Source organism: Bubalus kerabau, chromosome X (assembly GCF_029407905.1).
Source record: "Bubalus kerabau isolate K-KA32 ecotype Philippines breed swamp buffalo chromosome X, PCC_UOA_SB_1v2, whole genome shotgun sequence".
NCBI classification, from domain to species: Eukaryota; Metazoa; Chordata; class Mammalia; order Artiodactyla; family Bovidae; genus Bubalus; species Bubalus kerabau.
Window position 1 is genome coordinate 42,283,305 of NC_073647.1, and position 21,836 is coordinate 42,305,140.

General features: G+C 50.0%; 2 protein-coding genes across 3 annotated transcripts in view; both read right to left on the reverse strand.

Annotated features, from left to right (window-relative positions):
• Positions 1 to 1,351: 1,351 nt before the first annotated feature.
• LOC129639956 (uncharacterized) lies at positions 1,352 to 7,847 on the reverse strand. The gene is made up of 4 exons (XM_055565252.1): positions 7,842 to 7,847; positions 5,655 to 5,785; positions 5,160 to 5,558; positions 1,352 to 4,243 (listed from the first exon to the last, which is right to left on the reverse strand). Exons 1-4 carry the CDS (start codon positions 7,845 to 7,847, stop codon positions 3,946 to 3,948), a joined length of 834 nt encoding a protein of 277 aa, XP_055421227.1. The 3' UTR covers positions 1,352 to 3,945.
• TMEM185A (transmembrane protein 185A) overlaps positions 7,574 to 21,836 on the reverse strand; it is a 44,456-nt gene continuing 30,193 nt past the window's right edge. The window contains exons 2-8 of one of the 2 annotated variants that reach the window (XM_055563885.1): positions 21,336 to 21,512; positions 18,546 to 18,753; positions 14,302 to 14,385; positions 10,980 to 11,156; positions 10,366 to 10,489; positions 8,966 to 9,164; positions 7,574 to 8,214 (exon numbers count right to left, since the gene is read on the reverse strand). In XM_055563885.1, the coding sequence (XP_055419860.1) occupies positions 8,199 to 8,214; positions 8,966 to 9,164; positions 10,366 to 10,489; positions 10,980 to 11,156; positions 14,302 to 14,385; positions 18,546 to 18,753; positions 21,336 to 21,512 (985 nt within the window). In that variant the 3' untranslated portion in view covers positions 7,574 to 8,198. Of the gene's footprint in view, positions 9,165 to 10,365; positions 10,490 to 10,979; positions 11,157 to 14,301; positions 14,386 to 18,545; positions 18,754 to 21,335; positions 21,513 to 21,836 lie in introns of both variants that reach the window. The other variant, XM_055563884.1, reaches the window with a different exon arrangement.

Here is a 21,836-nt window from a genome sequence, read left to right on the forward strand (position 1 = left end):
CTGACAGCAGGTGCCGGGACCTGTGAGATTCCCTGTGTCCTCCCTCAAGGTCCTCATCTTGAGCCCTGGCAGGTCCGGGGATGCCTTGTGTTGACCGGAGGCAGGGCCCTCACACCAAGGCCATCACTTCACTGGGATCCTCCAGGGGGAGTCTGCAGACACGACATCAGGGCTCCCTGCCCAGGGCTTCCCAAGCTGAGATGATGCCCTGGAATTCCTCAACCCTCCTCCTGCTCTTCACTTTGACTCTCAGCAGGTCTGAGCATCACCCTCTGCCTCTGACTTTGCTCCCCTTAGAACCAGGCCCTCCCCAGCCAGGACCCCAAGAGGCAAGCGGGAGTAGGGGGCTCATTCCTACAACCATGCCGGGGTCTCCCAGGGCTGAGAGCAGTGATGACCTGGATTGTCGTGGGGCCCCAGAGCCCCCCTCAGGGTTCTACCTTGACTCCTAGCACAGCTGGGTTCCTTCACTCTGCTGACCTGAACCCGGGCACCTGACCCAGGCCCTCATTTCACTCCCATCGGGATCAGTGACATAACCTCTGGATGCTGTTACCCATGGTCCCCCAGGGCTGTCAGGAGGGCTGCACATGCATCCCCTGGGGACCCTCAGTCTCCTCTGGTCCTCACCTTGAGTATTAGCAGAACATGGGCACCTCCCTCTGCCCACCTGAGACTGTGCCCCAAAGACCAACCCCTGAATCCCCAAGTTCACTGAGGAAGTGAGGGGGGGTGGTGGTGTCTCAGCCTGACAGCCCGGACCAGGGCCCCCAGGAGTCCCAGTAGGTGTGGAGTTGTGTTCTGAGATTCTCTGTTCCAGGGTGACTGCACGCCCATGTCCTCACTCAGGAGGGGGCCTCCTTAACCCTTGAGAGAAGGCTACAGTCCTAGCACAGATGCTAAATGAGGGTCTGCTGCACCCATGACCTTGGGGGAGCACAGGGAACCACTCACCTTCCCATGGGGGCCCCTCAGCATCACCAGACTTTGGAAATTTTTGTTTAAATGATGTTTTAGCTGAAGACTGTGAGGAGTGGCAGGTGAGTTAGCAAGAACTCAGCAGCCTGGAGATGGCCTTTGGCCACTCACAGTGACTTCACTCTCCTGTCTGCAGTATCGCCAGAGTCGTCTCCTTGTGGCTCTCTCTGCACTGATGCCCACCCTCCATGGGCCCTTCTTGTGCAGAGTGGCCAGAGGGGCTCTCAGGGGCCAAGAACTTGTGACTTGTGGGTTCTAAGTCCCCACTGGCCTGACTTTTTCCCCAGAAAGGAGAGACATTTGGGAGGAGGTTGGGTGGCTGGCCTGCCCTGCTTCTGGGGCCCCTGAGGGCCAAGGACTCTGCCTCACTGCAGTCCAGCCCAGCCCCCATGATGGCCTGGCTGCCCCAGCCCCCCTCAGAGGCCAGAGGTGCTGCCTGAGGGAGGCTTGGGTGTCCCCAGATTTCCTGTCTGCGGGGATGTGCAGAGCTCATCATCTGGGGGGGTTTGCATGGGGCCTTGGGAAGCCCCCTGGCCGAGACCTCTGACCTTGGAGATGGGGACCTTCCCTCCCTTTCCAGAGGCTCAGAGGATGGTTGAGAACCTTGCTGCCTGGTCGTAGGCCTTGCTTGTGGGGTCAGGCATGGACAAGACCCAGGCTGTGGTGTCTCATCAGCCTCCCCTGCTGGTTTGTAGCTCGATTCATCCCAAGGCCTTTCCTCATGACAGTTGCCACGGAGTTCCAGGTGGTTCCTCTTGCAAAGAGCTAGCACTCAAGAGCACCGCCAGCTTTGCTCACCGCAGGCTAAGCCTTGTTTCTGTCATCCAGAAATCAGCCTTTTTCAGCCTCCCCACCTCATCCCTGTTTGGCCATGAAGCCTCCCTTTGTGAAGGGACAGAGCAAGGGAGCCCAGGGGACAAAGGGGCCACTGAGGGCCCAAGATTAGCACTGGGCCGAGGGAGGCTGGGGCAGAGCTGGTGGGAAGTGAGTTGGCCATGGATCACCGGCTCCCCGGGGTCTGCCCAGTTGGGCCTCCAGGGTCACCCTTGCCTAGTTGGAGCACTTGTGAGGCAGGCCCCCTCTCTGAGACACCCTGTCTGGTTGAATTGCATTTCCACTCTCCTAGACACTGTTGCCTGTGCAGCCCCAGGAACAGAACTAACCCTGTGCCGCTTGAGCCACCTGGCCTCTCCTCTGGTGACCAGGGAATGTGTGGGGCTTGAGACAGTTTGACTGTCCAGGGCCAGCCCATCAAGTCCATGCTCCCTCCCTACACTCCTGTGTCACCTTAGGCTGCCGCCTCTGCCCGGCCCAGGAAGACCCATGCTTAGCCACTTCATTCTGTAGATATCAGTCAAAATCTACCAAGGACTGAGCAGTGGAAGTGAAGTACCACATGGGTCTCTTGATGTCAGGAAGCCTTGAGTTTGTAAATAAAAGGTGCCTTTTGTGACAAGAAGATGACTTGAGATTACAATCTGCCTATCTCTGTTTTCTCTATAGGTTTATAGGTAAGCAGGTGCCACACATGCTGAGGTTTCTAGGAACATGGTTTTTAAATAGCAGCATCTGCATGTGATTCCAGGTCAGGAGGCATACAGAAGTCAAGACAAAAAAAGAATGAAACCTGAAAAGTTAAGGTGTGCCCCAGGCAGTGAACCTTCATAATGGGCTGTGCTTTATCTTAGAAGTGAGCAGCCTGGTCGGGCGTCACAGCAGCTCAGTGCTGGGGCTGACAGAGCCCTGGCCTTCACCGCCCCAAGTCCTTTCTCAGGGGCCTCCTGTGCCTGCACCAGACTGCCAACAAGGGAGACGCAGCCTTCTGCTTCCAGTGGACTGGTGTGTGTGCTCTCCCCTCTCCTGACCTCGGAGCTCTTGTCTCTGCAGTGCAACCCTGGAGGGCTATTTGCTATGACCCTCAGGACAAACTCTCTTTTAAGAGAAAGCACATTATAAACTGGACACCCCAGCGAGCAGAGGGTGCTGAGTTGTGACACCCTCGGAGTGCTCAGCTGAAAAAGGAAAAGAAAAGAGAAAACAAGAAAATGTCACCAGATGCAGGCCCTGCAATGAAGCCAAACCTCGGGCCTGCTGTCCAGATAACAGCAAACCCCCAGACTGAACACTCGCAGGCCTTGGGCAGGGACCACAGGCTCCAGCCCTGTGCATCTCAGGACAGGAAGGGCTCTTTTGGGGCCCCCGACAAGGGGAGGCCTAATTTATCCTCATCAGTCAAGTGAGGAGCCTGCTGGACAGTGTCCCTGTGCCCACGAAGCCACTCAGTCAGGCTCTTGTCCAGCCTTTGATGGGTCTTTTCAGTGAGTGGGTGCAGTGTCTGTGGGACTTCCCCAGGTGTGTGTAAGAGGTGCCTGTATTGTGCCGGGGGTGGGCGGCCATCTGTCTTGCCTTCCCGAGCAAGCAGCTGCCTGAGGGGACTCAAATGCTCAGCCAGGCCCAGGATGGAGGCACTGAAGACATGTGCTGGGTGGGAAATCCCTCATGTTTTCAGCCTCTTTATTGCCCTGAAGTGTTCTGACCACAGGGCCACCTCTATCTGTCTGAATAGGGTGCATGTTTGGGGTCCGCTGGGGACACACCTTAAGGGGGTGGGGATTATGGGAAAAGAATGGCTGGAGATTATGGGAAAGAGGGGCTGCCTGAGCAGTAGAAGAAGGGGTTCAGGGCCTGAGCAGTCAAGATCAGGTTGGGGTCTGGCCTGGCAGCCATGACAGTCATCCAGATGGAGCACAGAGGTACCAGCATGGACACTGGGAGCTGGCCAGGGGACAGGTTGACGATCTGGGTGGGCACAGTGGTGGGGCCCACCACCACCATGGGAGGAGCCATCTGGGCAGGAGGCCAGGTGAAGCAGAGCCACTGGCTCTCGATGGGCAGGGCCACCTGTCAGGACAGGGACTAGAGAGAAAGGAACCTGCGTGCCCTTGGGCTGCCAGGTCTCAGGACCCATCAAGGGGGGCAGGGCTGCTGTCCCCAGACCAGCAGCAGGGACGACATAGGTCCCGGCCAGGCCAGTGGCGGGGACAAGTTCCAATGGCTCGTGGTCCCCTGGGCAACCTCAGGGCAGGGTGACAGGCCATCCTGTGGCTGCACGGTGCTGAGTGCAGGAGGGACGCTCAGGTCTGCTGGCCTTCCCTTCACCTGCCAAGACGCAGACTTAGCACCCACTCTCCTCTTCATCTTCTCCAGGAGGTATGGGCTGTCTCTCTTAAACAGGGGACTGTAGCAGAACTGTAACCAGGGTTCACTGAGAGAGAGAGAGAGAATAGCAAAGTCCTAGTGTCAAAAGGAGGCTTACTGAAACCAGCACCCTCCTGGCTAGGCCCCTGGGTGCCCTAACCCAGCCATCCCCAGGCCTCATGGAGAAAGCACGACCCTGTCCCACAGGAGGCAGTGCCCCAGCCTGCCCATCTAACATCTAGCTTGACTCACTAACTCACCATGGCCTCTTGCCCTTGGAAAATGACTCAGAGTGGCCCAAGGATATCCGTACAAGGTCCTGAGAGGGCACTTGGCATTTGCAGCAGGCAGACTGCAGAAGCTTCCCTGCTTTCTGTGCAGGTGTCGACCCCCGGCCTGCACTTCCTCGGCTGAGCAGGACACTTCCCAGGAAAGGACCTGTGCTTCCTGCACTAAACTTCTGCTCCACAGCTATGGGAGGCATGTGCTTAGTCAGTTGTGTCTGACTCTTTGCGACCCCATGGACAATAGCCCACCAGGCTCCTGTCCATGGGGATTCTCCCGGCAACAATACTGGAGTGGGTTGCTATGCCCTCCTCCAGGAGATCTTCCCCACCCAGGGATCTTCCCTCCCCAGGTCTCCCGCCTTGCAGGCAGATTCTTTCTGGTCTGAGCCGTGAGGGAGTCATGGGGGTACACAAACCCCTCTCCCTGCCTGCCTCCACCCTGGGCCCATTTGTGCCCTGGCTGGAGGAGAGGAAGGCCCAGCATTTGAGCAGTGTCATCTCTTTCCCCGGTGTGACTGTGATCTAAGGGCCCATGGGTCAGCGGTACAGAGTGACACCTGGCCCCCGGGTATCCTGCCCTGATCCCTACTGTGCATTCAGCTCACCTCTGGCATCTCCCACAGACATCCCCACCAGAGAAAGAGAGGAGGGGCAGTGACTTCTTTGTGCTGAGAATACTCAGGCTCTCCCCCTCACAACTCCCCAATGCAGCACTGGCAGCTCCGGCAGTCACGCCGGTCCTCAGTCCTGTCTTTACACACAGCTTTCCCTGCAGGCCGGTCACTGTCCCTGGCGGCCCTGAGGTTGGCACCCACCCTGCCCCCAGGACCCAGCAGGTACTCCCCTGCCCTTACCTTGCTCAGGACACAGACAGGGGGCTCCTCCATGAGCAGGCTGGTCAGGCAGAGGGAGGTGAGCACATCCTGGCACGCTTTGCTGAATCCATATAGACTAAGCTGGCAGATGAAGCTCTTCATGCAGTCTGTCTCAAATAACTTGTCTGAGCCCACCCTCTCCAAAATGTCCTCGAAGAGCTCCTCATTGATGCCTAAGCAAGTGCCGTCTTCCTCACACCTGAAGGACATAAAGCAGTGACTGTTGATGATGGGAAAGGGGAGGGAGAGGAGGCTGCCCTCTCCCCTAGGCAGGGCACCACACTCGGTGTGTGGTCTCTTCAACAAAGGCTCTTACCTCAAAGCCTGGAAAGCGCTCTCTTCCAGCAGCAGCCTGAAGCTGCGGTGGCCCACAGGCACAGGCTGAGCCAGGGCTACCGAAAGGTCCGCAGGGAGGGTCGTAGCTCCTTGAGCCAAGGGCCAGAGGCCCTGTGTTTGGAAAAAAGGGAGCCCCCCTGAAGCTGGGCACCCCGTCCATTGCAGGGCCTTCCTTGTCTGCAGCCACGTGGAGGGTGGTACGTCCCTCCTTCCTGGAAATGGGACAGTGCAGTGGCCAGGAGCAGTCCAGGCTCACAAGGGTGCTCGGCCCCTCACCAAAGGCCTCTGCTTGCTTGGGGCTGACATTACAAGGCAGTCATTAAGTGGCCTAATAAAGGGCTGCTGTACCCAGGCTGGTCAACGTGTCAGCTTCCTGGTCTACGCTCGTCGTGGCAGTGGGCCCCATGACACTCGTGCATGGGCATGAAGTCTCAGGCCGAGCACTTGTGTGAATCGGGCATGACCTTTTGGTCCTAGAGTCCCAGGTCTGGGCAGACACACACCAACAGACATGTGACCCTCAAAGTCAGCCCATCCTGTGTTCACAGGTGCCTTGAGGGTTCTGGATGGCACCCTTGTGCTCAAGCACAGCCACGTCCAGGGTGGGGGTCCACAGTCAAGGGTACAGCCACCCGGCCCCCTGTGCACTGTCACTGGCTGGGCATCCAGTCCCCCACACAGACCCTCTCTGGGTCCTGCCATTGGTCTACAGGAGCCCAAGGGTGGGGGCTGTAGAGGCTATGGACAAGGTCCCAGGGACACAGGGCAGGTTGCTGTCCTCTGGGCTCTGCAGCCTGCCCATGTCTACCCCAGGCTGGCCTTGGTCTGCATACCGTGGTCCCAGGCACGTGGGAGGGGGTGGTTGCCCTGGGCCTTCACACACAGTGTGGCTCTTTCCTTTGACCGCCATCCACGGGAATTCCATCAGGCTGTGTCCAGGCTATGAGAGCTGCCATCCTGCTCTGGGGCCTGGTGCTCTAACATCAAAGAGGCTGCCATGCAGGGCAGCCCACACGGGCGGCCCACCCCACTAATGCCCCTCACCCCAACTCTGCTCTTGGGGTTGAAGATCTTCCCGAGATTTCCAGAATCAGAAATGCCTCTGACCTTGAGGTGTCAGCCATCCAGCCCAGGAGCCCAGCCCAGTGGGTGAGAGAGAGGGCTTGGGTGAGGAGATGCCAAGGTGGACACAGCTGCCCTGCTGATCCCCAGATGCCTGGCTTGCCCACTCTGAGCCTGTGCTTCCCCACACGGGTAATCCTAGGGGCACCTGCCTCACGGGGTCCTGAGGACTCGGGGGAGGTACAGGAGGTGGCGAGGTTCCTGACACGTAAGTCTGCCATGTAGTTACAGGGAAGCGTGCTGTGTCTGACAACAAGTCTGCATCCAAGGTGCATAAGCACTGATCTGGTGGACATTGGCTCTGTGCTGGAAGCCTCTGGTCACCAGCGAGGGGTGGGCTTCCTTGTTGATTCTTGCAAACTGGGGGCTGAAACACCACCTGAATTAAATGTTTCCAGACACAGCTCGGGTGAGCTAGATAGCATTGCCCAGTGTTTCCCTTAGACAGAAGCCCTACTCAATGCCCTCTCATGTGACCCAGGAATGCCTCGGACCCCTGAAAAGGCGAGTTCCATTTTAGACTGTCTGGGACCCCACAAACACTCTCAGCTACCTCCTCACCATCAGGATTGTGGCAGGGCACTCCCTGCCAATGGCTGAATCCCCGGGCCCGCCCTTTCCTCTATGTATGTCCTGGCTGCCCCTGCATACTCCTGAGAGATGCTCACCCACCCCTGCTCCCCTCAGCTGGCCGTAGCAGCTCGAGATTCCCTTTTGTGCTGGCCAAGAGAACTCCCAGCATCCTGGTCCACATCTAAAGCAAGACCTGCACAGTGCACATGGAAAATGAAGAACTAGTTTATTGAACAGCTAAAGGGGAGAAAAAGAGTAGACTGGGCTACATTTGTTACATACCAAGCAGAAAAGGCAACACCATTCCAAGTGTCCCCCTGAAGAGAGCACAGGCTTGCTCCAGGCTGGTGCCAGGATGGAGTGGTGGTGCAGAGTACATCAGCAGAGCCTGGTTCACAAAAGGCAGTAGCTGCCCTCTCTCCCCTGCTCCTGGGTGACAAAGCCGGGGCTCCTTTTACCCTCTTCTACTCACGGCCATCTTGTTTGCATTGCATCTGCTTTTCTCCTTTTGACTCTCGGCTCTACCCCAAGCTCTTAGCTAAAAGCATAGGTGCAGCGTGTGATGGACAACAAGCCCCACATCTCAACCTGTGCACGCTGCTGGACATTTCCAGTCTTGGCACCTTGTCCAGCGCTCCAGCTCCCAGGCGTGCTTTACGGTTTTCTGCAAGTCAGTGTTCCCAGTGTGGGAGAAAAAGTACAAACCGTTTCTTGCTTACTGTGGCAGTTCTGGCAGCAGCAGCTAGTATGTATATGGAGAAACTGAAGAGGAGATGGCAATGTCCCATGAAGGGGGTAGCACTCCAGTGGTCAGGACAGGGGTGCGGTGCTACTGGCTTCTACTTCTGCAACAGAACATGTATGTCTCCAGTACAAGCTTGTAAAAAAATACTTTAACAGAATATACTGTACAGAACTAGGATTTAACACGGTATATTACAACGCTAAAATATTTGTATAAATACTATACAGGCACGGAGTCACTCCATTAGAAAGGGCTCACCAATGGGGTCAGTAAAAACCCAGAAATGATGTGCATGGCAGGAGCACGGCCAATCACAGTGGTGTGGGTGCATGTGAGGCCTGAGGCTTAGTCAGGGCCCCTGACCACACCACAACAGGAGTTTCTGAGCTAAGTGGCCAGGCTGGCTTGGTTCAATAATACATTTTTCAATAACACTTTTGACGGGAATTTTCACACTTAGAAAACCAGCTGTGTGGCCATTCCTTCTTGGGCCCAAGCCAGCTCTGAAGGCACCTGCCCACTGGGAGTTGTTTCCTCTGTCTCCATATGCTCTCTCCATCAGGTCCAAATCCGCTGATGTGCACCCTACACCACGCTGCACGTTCCAGGCACCTGCCAGCCGCATGTCCCGTGGCGGTGAGTCACTGGGTAGGCATTGAGTGCAAACAAGGCATGAGATGGAAGTCCCTGGAGACCCAGCTCCAGCTCCAGTTCAGGGTGGGAGGGAGGGGGTGAATGGAGAGGCAGAAGAAGGTGGAAAAGAGGGCGGGCCAGGTGCACTCTTGATCTGCCCTGGGAGCATGGTCTAATCTGGCATTTCAATATTTAATTTGGGAGGTGGGAGGACGTACTTCCCAGGGCTCTGGGTGATAACCACCCGGGTCTTCTTTCGAAACATAGGAGCGATCTTAGGAGGTTCTGGAACTGGTGTTTCTTCAGTTTCCTCGCTACCTTCATGGTGGAGGTCGTAGGAGATGTTTCCATATTCTCTCAAAAACGGGCAGATTTCAAGCAGAAACTGACAGAAATCCTTGCGAATCCCAAACCACCCTGAAACAGAAGAAATGTACTTTCTCAAACACTAGCCTCCCCTGAATCTCAGGTTGCTTTTCTTTCCTGAAGAAAATTTTCCTTATATAATGTACTGCTTTATCCTGATGTCTTAGCATGAAGCCTGAGCTAGGCCTCAATACCAACAAGGACTAGAAGGATGTCCTGCAGCTCTGTGGCTCTGTAGCTGGGGGTCCTGGACTGGCAGCCCCCAGGATGTCTCCCTGGGGCCTGTCAGGGATGCAATCTTGGGCCCTGGTCCAAACCTCCTGAACCAGAAACTCTGTGTGTGGGGGGGTGGGGGGGTGGGGAGGTTGGGGGGTGGGGTGGGGTCTTGGGACTCTGATGGGTCCTCCAGTTTGAGAACTACTGCCCTAGTGAATCTCAAATGCCTATGGCACCTAGACAATGTCAACCACTCAATCTTCCTCCTGGCCCAGGAGAAAGCCATGTGCAACAAGGAATGTCATCCAAAAAAAAGGTTTCTGTCACCCCTGGAGTCTGGAAGACAATAGGTATGTGTTGGTCCAGGCCAGCAGGTGGCCTGAGCTCACAGGGCCACCTCAAAGCTCCTTCTCCAAGGCCCACTCTTCCTGTCTGGGTACCACTAAACCATCAGGTCAGTGCTGGCTTTCCTTAGGCACAACATCTTGTCACATTAGCTTCCAGAAGGGTGTGCTTCAGGGTTACATGCAAAGGAGCTCAAGGACTAGTGAGGAGAGGCTCTCATCAAAGAGCACTTCTAAACAGGTATCATGACAGTGGAGAGGGAGAGCGAGCGAGCCAGGCACCACTGCTGAGAGTCAGTGATATCAAGAAGTGATGGAAGCTTCCAAGAAGCTGCCAAGAGTGAGGAAACATATCCCGGAGGATGTCCAGGGTTTGGGAGATGATGCGGATTTTCACTGAATCTTCAGGAGCCCCTGGCTAGAAGGGATAATGTTTCCCTTGTCACAGTGAATGGACTCAGAGAGGCCGCCGGCCATGCTCAGTTCTCCAGTCACAGGATTAACAGTGCTCCCTTTCCTGGAAGACTCTAGGTCTTCTCCAGTCCTAGCTTTCCCAGGGAAATTCCTTGATTGGGGTCCTCAGGTTCATTTTTTCATAGAGCAAGGCCACACACACACACCCATAGAGCCACACACCAGACAGAGATGTGCACACCCACCATTCAAGGACTTCTGAAATGCTAAGTACATACAGTGGTTTCCGCCTTTCTGTCCGAAGGTGGTTGCCATCAGAGTGATCAAGGAAAGCCAAAGGGGGACAAATATGGGGATACAGGAGAACGCATTGTGGCCATCCAGCTTATGAACCAGCAGGATCTAAGGAAAGAGAAATGGTCAACGTTCTGTCGATGGAGCATCTGAAAAAGGACCCTGTCTGAAGCCAGGCTGCCCACCCTCGTCAGGCCTCCTAAGGGGGAAAGGTCACCCCACAGGAGATAACAGAAAGCCTCCATTCTGGGGGAAAGGATGAGAAGAGCTTTCACATGGCTCTTCAAGACAAAGCAGAATCCATCCACCTAGAAAATCTGCAACATCTGGCTTGTTATGGGAAACTCTTCCTGGTGTATTTTTTTTTTTTTTTTTTGGAGGAGTAACAGTGCCCACTCTCTAATTCTCCACAGGGCTCAAATACCAGAACACCACATCCAACTTTCTCTATCTAGAAGACAAATCAATACATTCAGATGCATAGTAGCTGGCAAGGTCCACTTCCCACTGCCAGCTCCCAGGCCTCCAAAGAAAGGCAGCTCTATTGTCCTGAACTCCCTTCAAGCCCCAGGGGAGCGCAGTCTGCCAGACAGCTTACCTCAAAAGTAAGGAGTGGCACGACAATGGTCATCCAGCTTAGCGCCATGGTGATGTGTGTCCTCCTCTGCTCTGCGATCACATCCATGGAGCGCAGGAACAGGACGGACCACACGATGTAGTAGAGGACCACCAGACACAGAAAGGACATGAGAATCCACAGGGGGACACACACGACCTGAGGGCAGGAGGAGAGAAGAAAGGTCTTTAGGGGAGGCACGGCTGACTTCATCCTGGATCTCTGCATGTAAGTGGGTGCCAGGCCTGGATGTGGCCAGCGTGTAAAGAGGACCTGCTGCTCCTGGTGGGATCCCCCGCAGCCGGGGCCACCCTCGGGGTGGAGAGCAGCCATTTCCCTGAATCTTGAGCTCACTCAGCTGGCCTGCACTCTGTCCACCTCCCCTCCACCTGCCAAGGGTAGTGAGGCCACCCCAGCTCACGAGCATGTCCCCTCTTCCCAGGCACTGCCCATCCTGCCAGGGGTTCTGTAGCCAGAGGCTGGGGATCGTGCCCCCTGGCAACTCAGGCTGCCCAGGGGACCCAGGACCTCCATGAACTTGCACATTGAGGCCAGGAGGCTTCCCCACTGCCTCGCTCAGATGGGTTCTGTGTCTGTTGCTGTCACACCAGAAAGACTTCGTTTCACCCCCCATATAAGCCCAGAAGATGAGTCCTGGGGGCCTCACCAAGCTCCCTCTGTTTGACCTTTTCCCCCTTCTCAATGGCCCCTTGGGTACATCTGTCGTCCCTTTGTTTTCTGTTGTGAAACAGTAAAATTGACTGTTTTCCATTGGTGGCCAGTTCCATGATGGTTCATACACGTATGTGTAGATCTGTGGGGCCTTGGGCGAGACAGAGGATAACTCCGTCACCGTGCCACACTCACTCATGCTCTGTCTTTGCTGTGTCACCACCTTACCCCAACCCCAACCCCCAGAAGCCACTGCTCTGTCCTCTAACACAAAAGTGTTGACTTTTGTCTCTTTAAGAATGTGACAGAGATGGACTCATACAGCACGTCACCTTCTGAGGCTGCCTTCTCCCACTCAGCAGGACATCTCTGAGACGCTTCCAGGCTGTTGTGTCTATCTACCAGTCACTGCTGAGTGGTGTTCCACTGGATGGATGCACCCAAGCCTGTTTATCTGCTCACCCCGGGAAGGAAATGTGGGTGCTTTCCCGCTTTGGGCTGTTGCAAATGAAGTTGCTGTAAACATTTGTGCCCAGGTTTTTGTGTGGTTGTACATTTTCATTTCTCCAAGGGAAACACCCAGGATTGGCACTGCTAGGTCACATGGCAACTCTATGTTTAACCTTATTAGAAATTGCCAAGACATTTTCCAGAGTGTCTATCCAGTTTGACCTTTCTACCAGCAATGGGCAAATGTCCTCATTCCTTGGTTCCGCCCTAGCACACCTGGTACTGTGGCTATCTTAGCCATTTTGATGAAGGTATTGTGGCACCTCATTCTGGTTTTTATTTGCTTTGCCCTAGTAGGTAATGATGTCCTTTACATGTGCATATTCACCATATGTCTATCTTCTTTGTGAATAGTTGGTTCAGTCTTCTGTCAATTTTAAAATTTGGTTGCTGAGGTTTTTAGTTTTGAGAGTTCTTTAGATGCTTTGGATATATGTCCTTGGTTACACATGTGTTTTATGAGTATTTTCTCCTAGTCTGCAACCTATCATTTCATTAATATTACTTTAATTTTAAGCTTCTTTTATGGACCATGTTGTTGGTATCATTTCCGGGAACTCTTCACCTAACTCCAGATCCCAAAGACTGTCTCTTCCTAACAGTTCTTTGGTTTTCACATTTCATTTTTAGACATAGGACTTAAGCTGGACTCCTGAAGAGGCTGGACCTTCTGCATGGAGGTTTGCTGTGGTCTTCCTCCTAAAGCACATCTGGGGTCAGGCACAGTGGCCTGGCCCTTGTGGGTAGAGTCAGTGAGTAGCCTCACTGGGCTTCTCTTGAACACTGTGGGAAACCTGCAGTCACGCTGTTTCATCTGCTAGGATTTGCACAGCACTGGGGCAGGAAAAATTCCTTTGTTTATCTATAGAAAACATGCATGGTTTTTCCTAATCTTTTTTTTTTTTCCTGATTGTATCTTACACTCAAATTGTGGTCTTAACTCAGATTTGTTTCCGCCATGGTACAAGTGAAAGCTCTGAGCCCAATTACCATTCTGCAGACACAGAACCCTGAAGCTATAAGATGGATGACTGAACAATAGTTTTTATTATGAATATTTTATCAAAGACTTTAGGAAGAAGTGAGAGATCTTATCTTTATTCATTATAAAGGCATCTTTTATTCCCTTATTTTCTTCCTTGTCTCCAAATGAGCATTTTCTTTTTTTCAGTATATTTTTTTACCTTTGTTATTTTTTTTTAAAGGTAAATCATATTCATCACAGAAAATGTCTTGTGTACAAAAGTACACAACAAGCAGTGGGGGACGGGATCCCAAACCCTGGCAAGACCTCATCTCACATAGGCAATGTAAGTCTTCTATCTTTTCTCTCATCTTCTTTCTATGTGTTACTAGTTGAAATTGTACTGTATTCTCTAATTTGCAGCTTGCCGAGAATGGATGGAGCCATTTACATGTATGTGTGTGTGTGTGTGTGTGTAGCTCCATCCATTCTCCTACCTATGTAAGCACAATCAGTTTTAACCAAACAGCCCTTCATGGAAGTCAGAGGTCACTAGCGTGACTTAGACTTCATCCCTGGCAAAAGTATAAAGAGGCAGAGTTTTTTTTTGAAAAAGGGAGTTGGCAGTGCAGTTTATATTTCAAAATCCCAAAAAGCTCTTACTCTCTGGGCCAGTAATACTGCTTTTGGAGTCTTTCCTAAAAAAAAGCAATGAAAAAAAAACAGGCAAAGATTTATCTACACAAAATTATATGCTGCAGCATGATTTATAATTGTAAAAACACTGGTAACAAATTCAATATTCAGAAATGAGAGGACAGTCTGGTAAATGTATTTGAAGAATATTTTGTTATCAATTAAACTTTCAAAGTTATACATATAAAGAGCATTTATTGACATGGAAAACTGCTTATGACACAACATTAGAACAACAAAGCAGGATACTAAATTATAAATGCAGTATGATCTCAATTATCCTTATGAAACAATAAACCCCCAAACAAGGAAACAAAAACCACTAACCATGTTATCTCCCAGAGGATTATGGGTGATTATTATCCTACCACCTATGTTTATCTGTCTTTTCCAAGATTTCTACGATGAACATGAGTTTTATAATCAAAAAAAGTTTTTTTAAAGATTTAAAAAGTTACATACAAGCCAGGGCCAGTGAATGATCTTGTCCAGTCTTAAGGCAATGAATATAAACTGGAGAATGTTGACAGAACACAGGATTTCTAACTAAAAATGAAGAGAAGAATCAGTTAAACAAAGTAACAGTTGTATTCAATACCACAGTTGTTTGGTTAACATTTTAAAAAGGCAATTCAAATTATAATGCAGCAAAAGTTTTATTACATCATACTTGGAACCTCCTGATTTTCAGCAGAGAGGAGCAAAGCAGTGCTGTGCCAAGGAGAAGCCTGGCTCTGGCCTTGTGTCCTGTCCTCTCTGCTTGGTGGCTGCTTGGCCCTTTAAGCTCGTCCATGCAGTGACCTGTTTCCAGGCTTGCAATCTGTAGAGGCAGTCTTTGCTGGAGTCCCCAGCTCCCCTCCTGCCCCTTCCCATACGTATCTATGTTAGGATGGTTCCTAACCATCACTGTCCTGCCTTCTTGTGTTGGGACTCCGCCTGCACCCCACACTTTCCTTTCTTGATCTTGGAGGACCTTGTCACATCAAGATGCCACTCATGGATGCTTTACTGCATCTTGAATCACGCCATGCCATGGATCCTTCCTGCAAGCACATGTTCAACTCATCTCCATTAGACACGAAATAACCCCAAGACCAAATGAACCCACACTTCTCTTGATGTAATGCCCTTACCAGCCCTAGTTCTCTCTTTCCATCACCACAGAGCTTTGTGAGACACCGTGGACACTGGAGTCTCCATGGCCTCCCCTGCCACTCCAAGCTCTGGGGTCCACTGTGCACTGGCCTCTGTCCCCACAACAACTACCTGGAAATTGCTTTCCTCCAGGTCCCCAGTCACTTCTGCAGCACTGGGGACACTGCCACTGGCACCCGACTGGGCGCTGCCACACCAAGTGACACTGCCCACCACTCTTCCTTCGTTGAGGAACCCAGTGTGTTGTCTCGCCAGCCTCCTGGTCTCTGATATTTCCCTGTAAGGTACCTTTTTCTCTCTTTAAATGGTGATGGCCCCCAAAGTCTGCCTTCTCTACCCACTGGAGAGACACAAACACAAACATGCGTGCTTTCTTGACTCCGTTGCTCTGTTCTGTTCGGCCTCCACACCTCTGGCAGGCACACCCTCCTCCTGCTCGCTTCTGCAACCTCCGTCTCCACTGCAGCCTTCCTGCCAGGGCCCAGAGTCAGCTCTCCATGAGGCACTTTGGTTGAAGGCCATCCCCTAGAGAGTCGATCATCTCCCATACCTGGCCTCCTTCACCCTGCGCCATAGCTTCCCATAGCCTCCTGTCTCACCGGGAGCCACCACAGCCTGGATTCCCCAAGTCAGGACATGGGTGCGCAGCTGCACTCCCTTCCCCACGCTCTAGGCTCAGGCACTGCCTGTGTCCTCCACCATGCAGACTTCTCTAGGGTCCCTAGCCCAGTCTCTGTCCCAGTGCCCCACAGGTGGCCCTCCTGCTGGCTCCAGCACTTGCTGCTCTTCAACAGCTCACCACCACCCACAGAATGAAAATCACATGACACTACCCAACCTGGCCCACGGCTGCCCCAAAGCTCCCAGTTCCCTGGGCAGTTAGTGATTCAGCCATTCCTTCCAAGGCCTATGGGCCAAAAGAAACATCTAATGGTTCCACTGACTTAAGTCATTAGATCTAAAAGGAATACTGACGTCCTAAGTAGCACTCTATGGATTTTTGCACAGCACTGCCTTCTCATGACAGAGAAAGCCAACAACCTAGACTCTTCTATGACGCCATTGAAATCAATGCAGTGTGACCGAACAATAAGACCCAAACTATGTGGAGCTAGTAGTTCACTGTGTATCCCCACAGATGTCAGGGATCATTGCTTCTCCCTCAAAAATGCCCAATATCCCATGGTACCCTGTGAGCACCCTGTGGTGCCCTGGGCAGCTGGGCACTGCCTTGAAGACTAAGGACTGGCCTTTAGTCAGCCCAATCCCTCTCTACAGCCTCCCCTCTTCTCCCTAGTTCCTTCATTTACACTTTATGCTCCATCCATTTTTTCTGTGGAAAAATACAAATAATGTAAAACTTACCATCTTAATTCTCTTTAAGGGTACAGTTTAACTGTATTAAGTATATTCATATTACTTATGGTTTCACATAAGTATGGCTGTGAAACCATCACCACTTTCCATCTCCAGGACTCTCTGCATCTTGCAAAACTGTGCGCCAGTCATATCTGAGCCACTGTTCACTTGACATGACAGACTTTCTTCTACGTCTATGGCTTCTTATGTGTTATTTCCTCTGCCTGAAAAATACCATCCCCTTTCCTTCCTGCACAGGGTACCCTGCCACACCCTGACTCCTCCTGCATGGCCATGGGGAAGCCTAGGCCCACTAACCTCTAGCCAAGGAGTACTCCTCCTCCTGGGACACAAAAACCAAGAGGGGGGCTCAAGTCTTGGCACATGGTTTCTTCTCGCAGGTAGATTGCCAAGAGTGTGACCCTATGAGTGACATATTTTCTAGAACTCTGCATTAGGAAAATACATTTTTATGCCTAGTATAGTTGTAGCCCTGGTATATGCTTTCATTTTTTTTTAATTTTATTTTATTTTTAAACTTTACATAATTGTATTAGTTCTGCCAAATATCAAAATGAATCCGGAGGGAGGAGGGTTCAGGATGGGGAACACATGTATGCTTTCATTTTCTAAGAAATATAGTTCCAATTTTTTAGTTTTCTTTAATCTCTTCCTCAGCTCCCATCCAACAGTATTTACATAACTTTCTCAGTGCTTTTCAACCTGGGTAATGCTGCTTGCCTGGGGAGGAGCTAGGAAATGTGCACAGACCCTGCTGGATGTGACAATAACCTGCGGGAGCACATCCACTACTGTTTACTAGGCAGACATCAGCAGTAAGTGACCTGAAATGCAGGGGACAGTCCTGCTCAAGAAGACATTTCCTATCCCAAAGGACAACAGCATATCCAGCCCCCACTGAGAAACACTGCCCCAAATAGGCAAAATCTAGAAAGTTTAATGTCAGTGATTTTGTTTAATATACAAATGATTTTTAAACCGTGGTATTGTTACTTCATTTGCTCAGATAATAGAAAAGAATGCAAAGCAAAAGAGGCATAAGGTGGAAAGGTAAGTGTGACGGGCTGGAAATGGCACCTTCAACAAATATGGGGAATACAGATTTGGGGGAAGTGAGGTAGGAGCCTGGAGTTCGTGTGGAAATCAGAGTTGAGAAATGCAGATTCAGGAAGTGAGAGCACAGAAGTGGCAGTGGAGGCAGGAAGTGTGAACGAGATCATTCAGAGGAAGTGTGAACAGTGAGGACAGAAAATGCCCAAGGTTAGGATCCTGATGTTGGGAAAGATTGAAGGCAGGAGGAGAAGGGGATGACAGAGCATGAGATGGTTGGATGGCATCACCAACTTGATGGACATGAATCTGAGCAAGTTCTGGGAGTTGGTCATGGCGTGCTGCAGTCCATGGGGTCACAAAGAGTCAGATATGACTGAGTGACTAAACTGAGGATCCTAAGAAACAGTGACTTTTGAGGAATAGATGGAAGAATTCAGTGAAGAAGCTGAATACAGGCTGAGATAGCCAGCTTGGTGGAGGGACCCAGAGTGTCAGGACCTGCAGAGTGGTCAGTGAGACAAGGGCTCCAAAGGCCTCCAGATGAGGCAGCAGGACACGGAGGTGGGGGGGCGGTGGTGCAGTGCCAAAGCAGGCAGCGTGGCTGTAGTACTTGGTCATTTAATCAAAAAATAGTCTAGGTATTGCTGTGAGGGTACTGACTTTAACTAAAGGAGATTCCCCTTGATGGTATGGTTAGATCTCATCCAATCAGCTAAAGGGCCTTAGGAGCAAAGACCATGGTTTCCTGGAGAGGGAGAAATCCTGCTGAATCTCCAGCACCCATAAGCACGTGAGCCAGCACCTTCCAATAAGCCTCCTATGTGAACACCTATCTACATATCTGCAACTATATCTCCATCTGCATCTATACTACTGGGTTTGTTTCTCAGGAGAAGCTGGCTGATCCAGGTGGACAGGGAAAGACATGAAGCAGGAAGAAGCCTGATGGCCTGAGTGAAAAACCAGTGTTTAAGTCAAGAAAGAGAAACATGATTATTTCCATTGTCTTTCATTTCCTTATATACCATGATCTAGCATTAGTGATCAACCTCTTCTATCACAGTAACTGATCAAAAGATTCTGATTTTTGAAACCTTCCTAAAAATATGAAATCTCACCTCCAGTGACCTGTCATGGCGAAAGCCCCAAACACAAGCTGCCACAGACACGGGGGAAACGAAGAAGAGTGGCATGAAGACCAGGAGCCAGAAGTGGCTGCCTCTCTCAATCCTGTCGCACACCAGCACTTCAAACATCAGCAACAGCAAGTGGATGCCCACTGCAATTAGCATGGCCTTGAACTCCACACATGTTTCCCCTTCTGCTCTAAAGAGGGACAGAAGAAGAAGAAAAAAACATCCTCAGTTCAGAATCTCCATAGCAAGCAAGCAGCCCAGCACACCAACTTACACGGATACTCTGGATTGTATTTGTAAATCTGACAAAAGGCAAAGGGAAATCAGGTGAAAAGCTAAGTTAACATTCCTCTTTAAGGGGCAATCTTTCAAACATCAAAGAACTACCACATGACAAGCAATGAATATTTACAACCAAACCGGACTTAAGAGTTTTAACTGAATATTCTCAGAAGCAATACCACAGTTTTTATTTCCTGACAGTGTACATTACACTTTTGTTCATAAATTTAAATTCAACTACTTCCAAAATTATTTAAGCCATTGCTTCTAATGCTAACAGCTGACACATATCCCTTACATCTCATGATCCCCTTCTCTCAATGAATTAAAAACCATGTAAATCACATTTCATGCAATACAATAAAAAAACCCCTAGTTTTACTGCATAAGTGTCATATTTCAAGAAAATATAGCAACTGTTGTTAGGTGCTATTTTAAAATGCAAATCAAATTATTAATGTTATTTTCCTTCCTATCCTATTCCATTAGGATAAACTAACACCTGCAGATGCTAAAGAAGAGCCATTAAAACTGCTCTTTAAATCAGTTTAAGCTGCTTATGGATCATGCATGGACTTAATAGGTTAACAATTAAAAAAATAATAAGGCCACTAATCAGGAAAATGGTTAAAAATGCATCTGCAAGGCCAACAATGCACTTAATTCAATATATAGGTGAACATCTGTGATGCATTATGTTGGTGTGACTTTAGGACACAGAGAAAATGAGATCAGAAGTTATAATCTCTAAGACCCAACAATGTTCCACTGGACAATGTTGACGCTAGAATGACCATGTCGGTACATTCAGGACATTGAACTACACACATACAATTCCTTTTCTTAAGGGAATCTTGAAAGGTATCTTAAACCAAAAGATAAAAAGTCAAACAGTTTCTAAACAACTAGTGGAACGTAAACTGTTTAGCAATTTCACTTTTCATTCTTTGAGTAGCAATGGTTGTTGTTCAGTCACTAAGTCATGTCTGACTCTTTGTAACCCTATGGACTGCAGCATGCCAGGCTCCTCTACTCCTTACTATCTCCTGGAGTTTGCTCAAACTCGTGTTCATTGAGTCGGTGATGCTATTTAACTTTCTTATTAGAAAAGACCCTGATGCTAGGAAAGATTAAAGGCAAAAGGAGAAGGGGGCAGCAGAGAATGAGCAAACATTCAGTTCAGTTCAGTTCAGTTGCTCAGCCATGTCCAACTCTTTGCGACCCCATGAATCGCAGCACGCCAGGCCTCTCTGTCCATCACCAACTCCCGGAGTTCACTCAGACTTACGTCCATCAAGTCGGTGATGCCATCCAACCATCTCATCCTCTGTCATCCCCTTCTCCTCCTGCCCCCAATCCCTCCCAGCATCAGAGTCTTTTCCAATGAGTCAACTCTTCGCATGAGGTGGCCAAAGTAGAGCAAACATTAGATATGTGAAAATATCTCATAAAAAAAAAGATTTGTGGCCACACAGGTAATTTTAAAAAAAAATCTAAGAATTAGAAAAAAATCTAAGTTACATACTAATGCCCCCCATCTGCTAAGGCTCTCTGTGTGGCTATTTTCAAGTTCTTAGCTACATATGTGGTAACATATTTTAGATGATCTAAATCTTATTTTTAAAGTTCATAATGAAGATTTAAACAAGTTGAGATGGTCCCAACTTATATACTTTTCTCATATGAGCAGCTGCATGTGTTCCCCTCTTCTCTCCCCACCTGCCTACTGGGCATTCTGTCACTCCTTATCTGCCTGGTGATGGTTTAGAATAGCTCCCCACCACAAGTCGCCCCTTTTTCTTTCCAAAGTGGCAGACTTTGCAAGGGAGAGCAGAGAGACTCTGGTGGGCCCCAGCAGCAGCAGGATGTGCACTGGCGTTAAACCCATGACAGGAACTTGGACCGACTGAGGCATCCAAGAAGAAAGGTGTGAGGGGAGGGGGTGAAGGTAACGAGTGCACCTCTTCCTGGCCCCCAGGGCTCTATTCTCCTTCACAGCATCTGGGTCTCATCTTTTCCAGTCTCAGGGCCTCACTGTGTCCTGGACAAGCTGCTTCCCCCACACCACTAATAGGCCTAAAATCCCAGGACTAGGAGATTGGGGTAAGGGGAGACCCAGTTCCAGAAATTAATGGAGAAGGGTATATCCCTGATGGCCAAAACTAGAACTTTGATTTGTAGAATTTCTCCTACAAACATGATGGTTTCATACTTCCTTGTCCAGCATGGTGTAACAGTTCTATATTTTGGATGCATTTTAGATTACATAAACTTTTGTGGGCTGGCCAGGGACTTAAGTAACAATGGCTATCAAACACTTAATTTTTAAAAACTTAGAATAGATATAAGCTTGCTTATATTATAGCTCTTCTAAAATCTCTGACAGGTAGAAAAGAAAATACTCCTTACTTTATGAGAAGTGAAAAACAAGATACTCCCCCCTGCACCTGCCCAGGGTAGAGACCAACAGGTTTTATAAAGCAGTATTACCGATATTGGGGATTTCGTGCCCAGACTCCAGTTCCAACTGAGGCTCCAACAATGACCATTAACTTCCACAGCCATATTGGAGCAAAAACAGCCCAGTAACTCCACTGAATGATGCCATCTAGACGAAGGGCCAGCAACACAGAGAACAGCAGTAGACAGGCATAGATGAGGAATTTACTAGGAGAAAAACAAAACAAAGAAGATTCACATTACAAATAGGCAATAAAATGAGGTGTGATAACACCATTACTTTTTAGCATGTGAAAAGAATCACCAATTCAATAATCATATATTGAAAATTCTATGTAGAAGACATATTGTTGTTAGAGGATAAAAGAAATTTAAAGAAGGCTAAAACAAGTTCCCTACTTTTCAGGGCTTCCTGGTAAGAGAAGTCCATACAGAAACATATATAACAGGCATATGTCAGAATGATTCTATGGGTAGAATGTGATGTCAGCCCACAGAGGAAACATGGATTCTGTCTGGGGGACTAGGAAG

What these genes read in the sequence shown, in the direction of transcription:
- LOC129639956 (XM_055565252.1), bottom strand. An exon ending in AGCGCTTTCCAGGCTTTGAG is followed by an intron (nt 5,559 to 5,654) that starts GTAAGAGCCTTT and finishes CATCATCAACAG; the next exon opens with TCACTGCTTTATGTCCTTCA. An exon ending in CAGTGCTGCATTGGGGAGTT is followed by an intron (nt 4,244 to 5,159) that starts GTGAGGGGGAGA and finishes TCTCTCTCTCAG; the next exon opens with TGAACCCTGGTTACAGTTCT.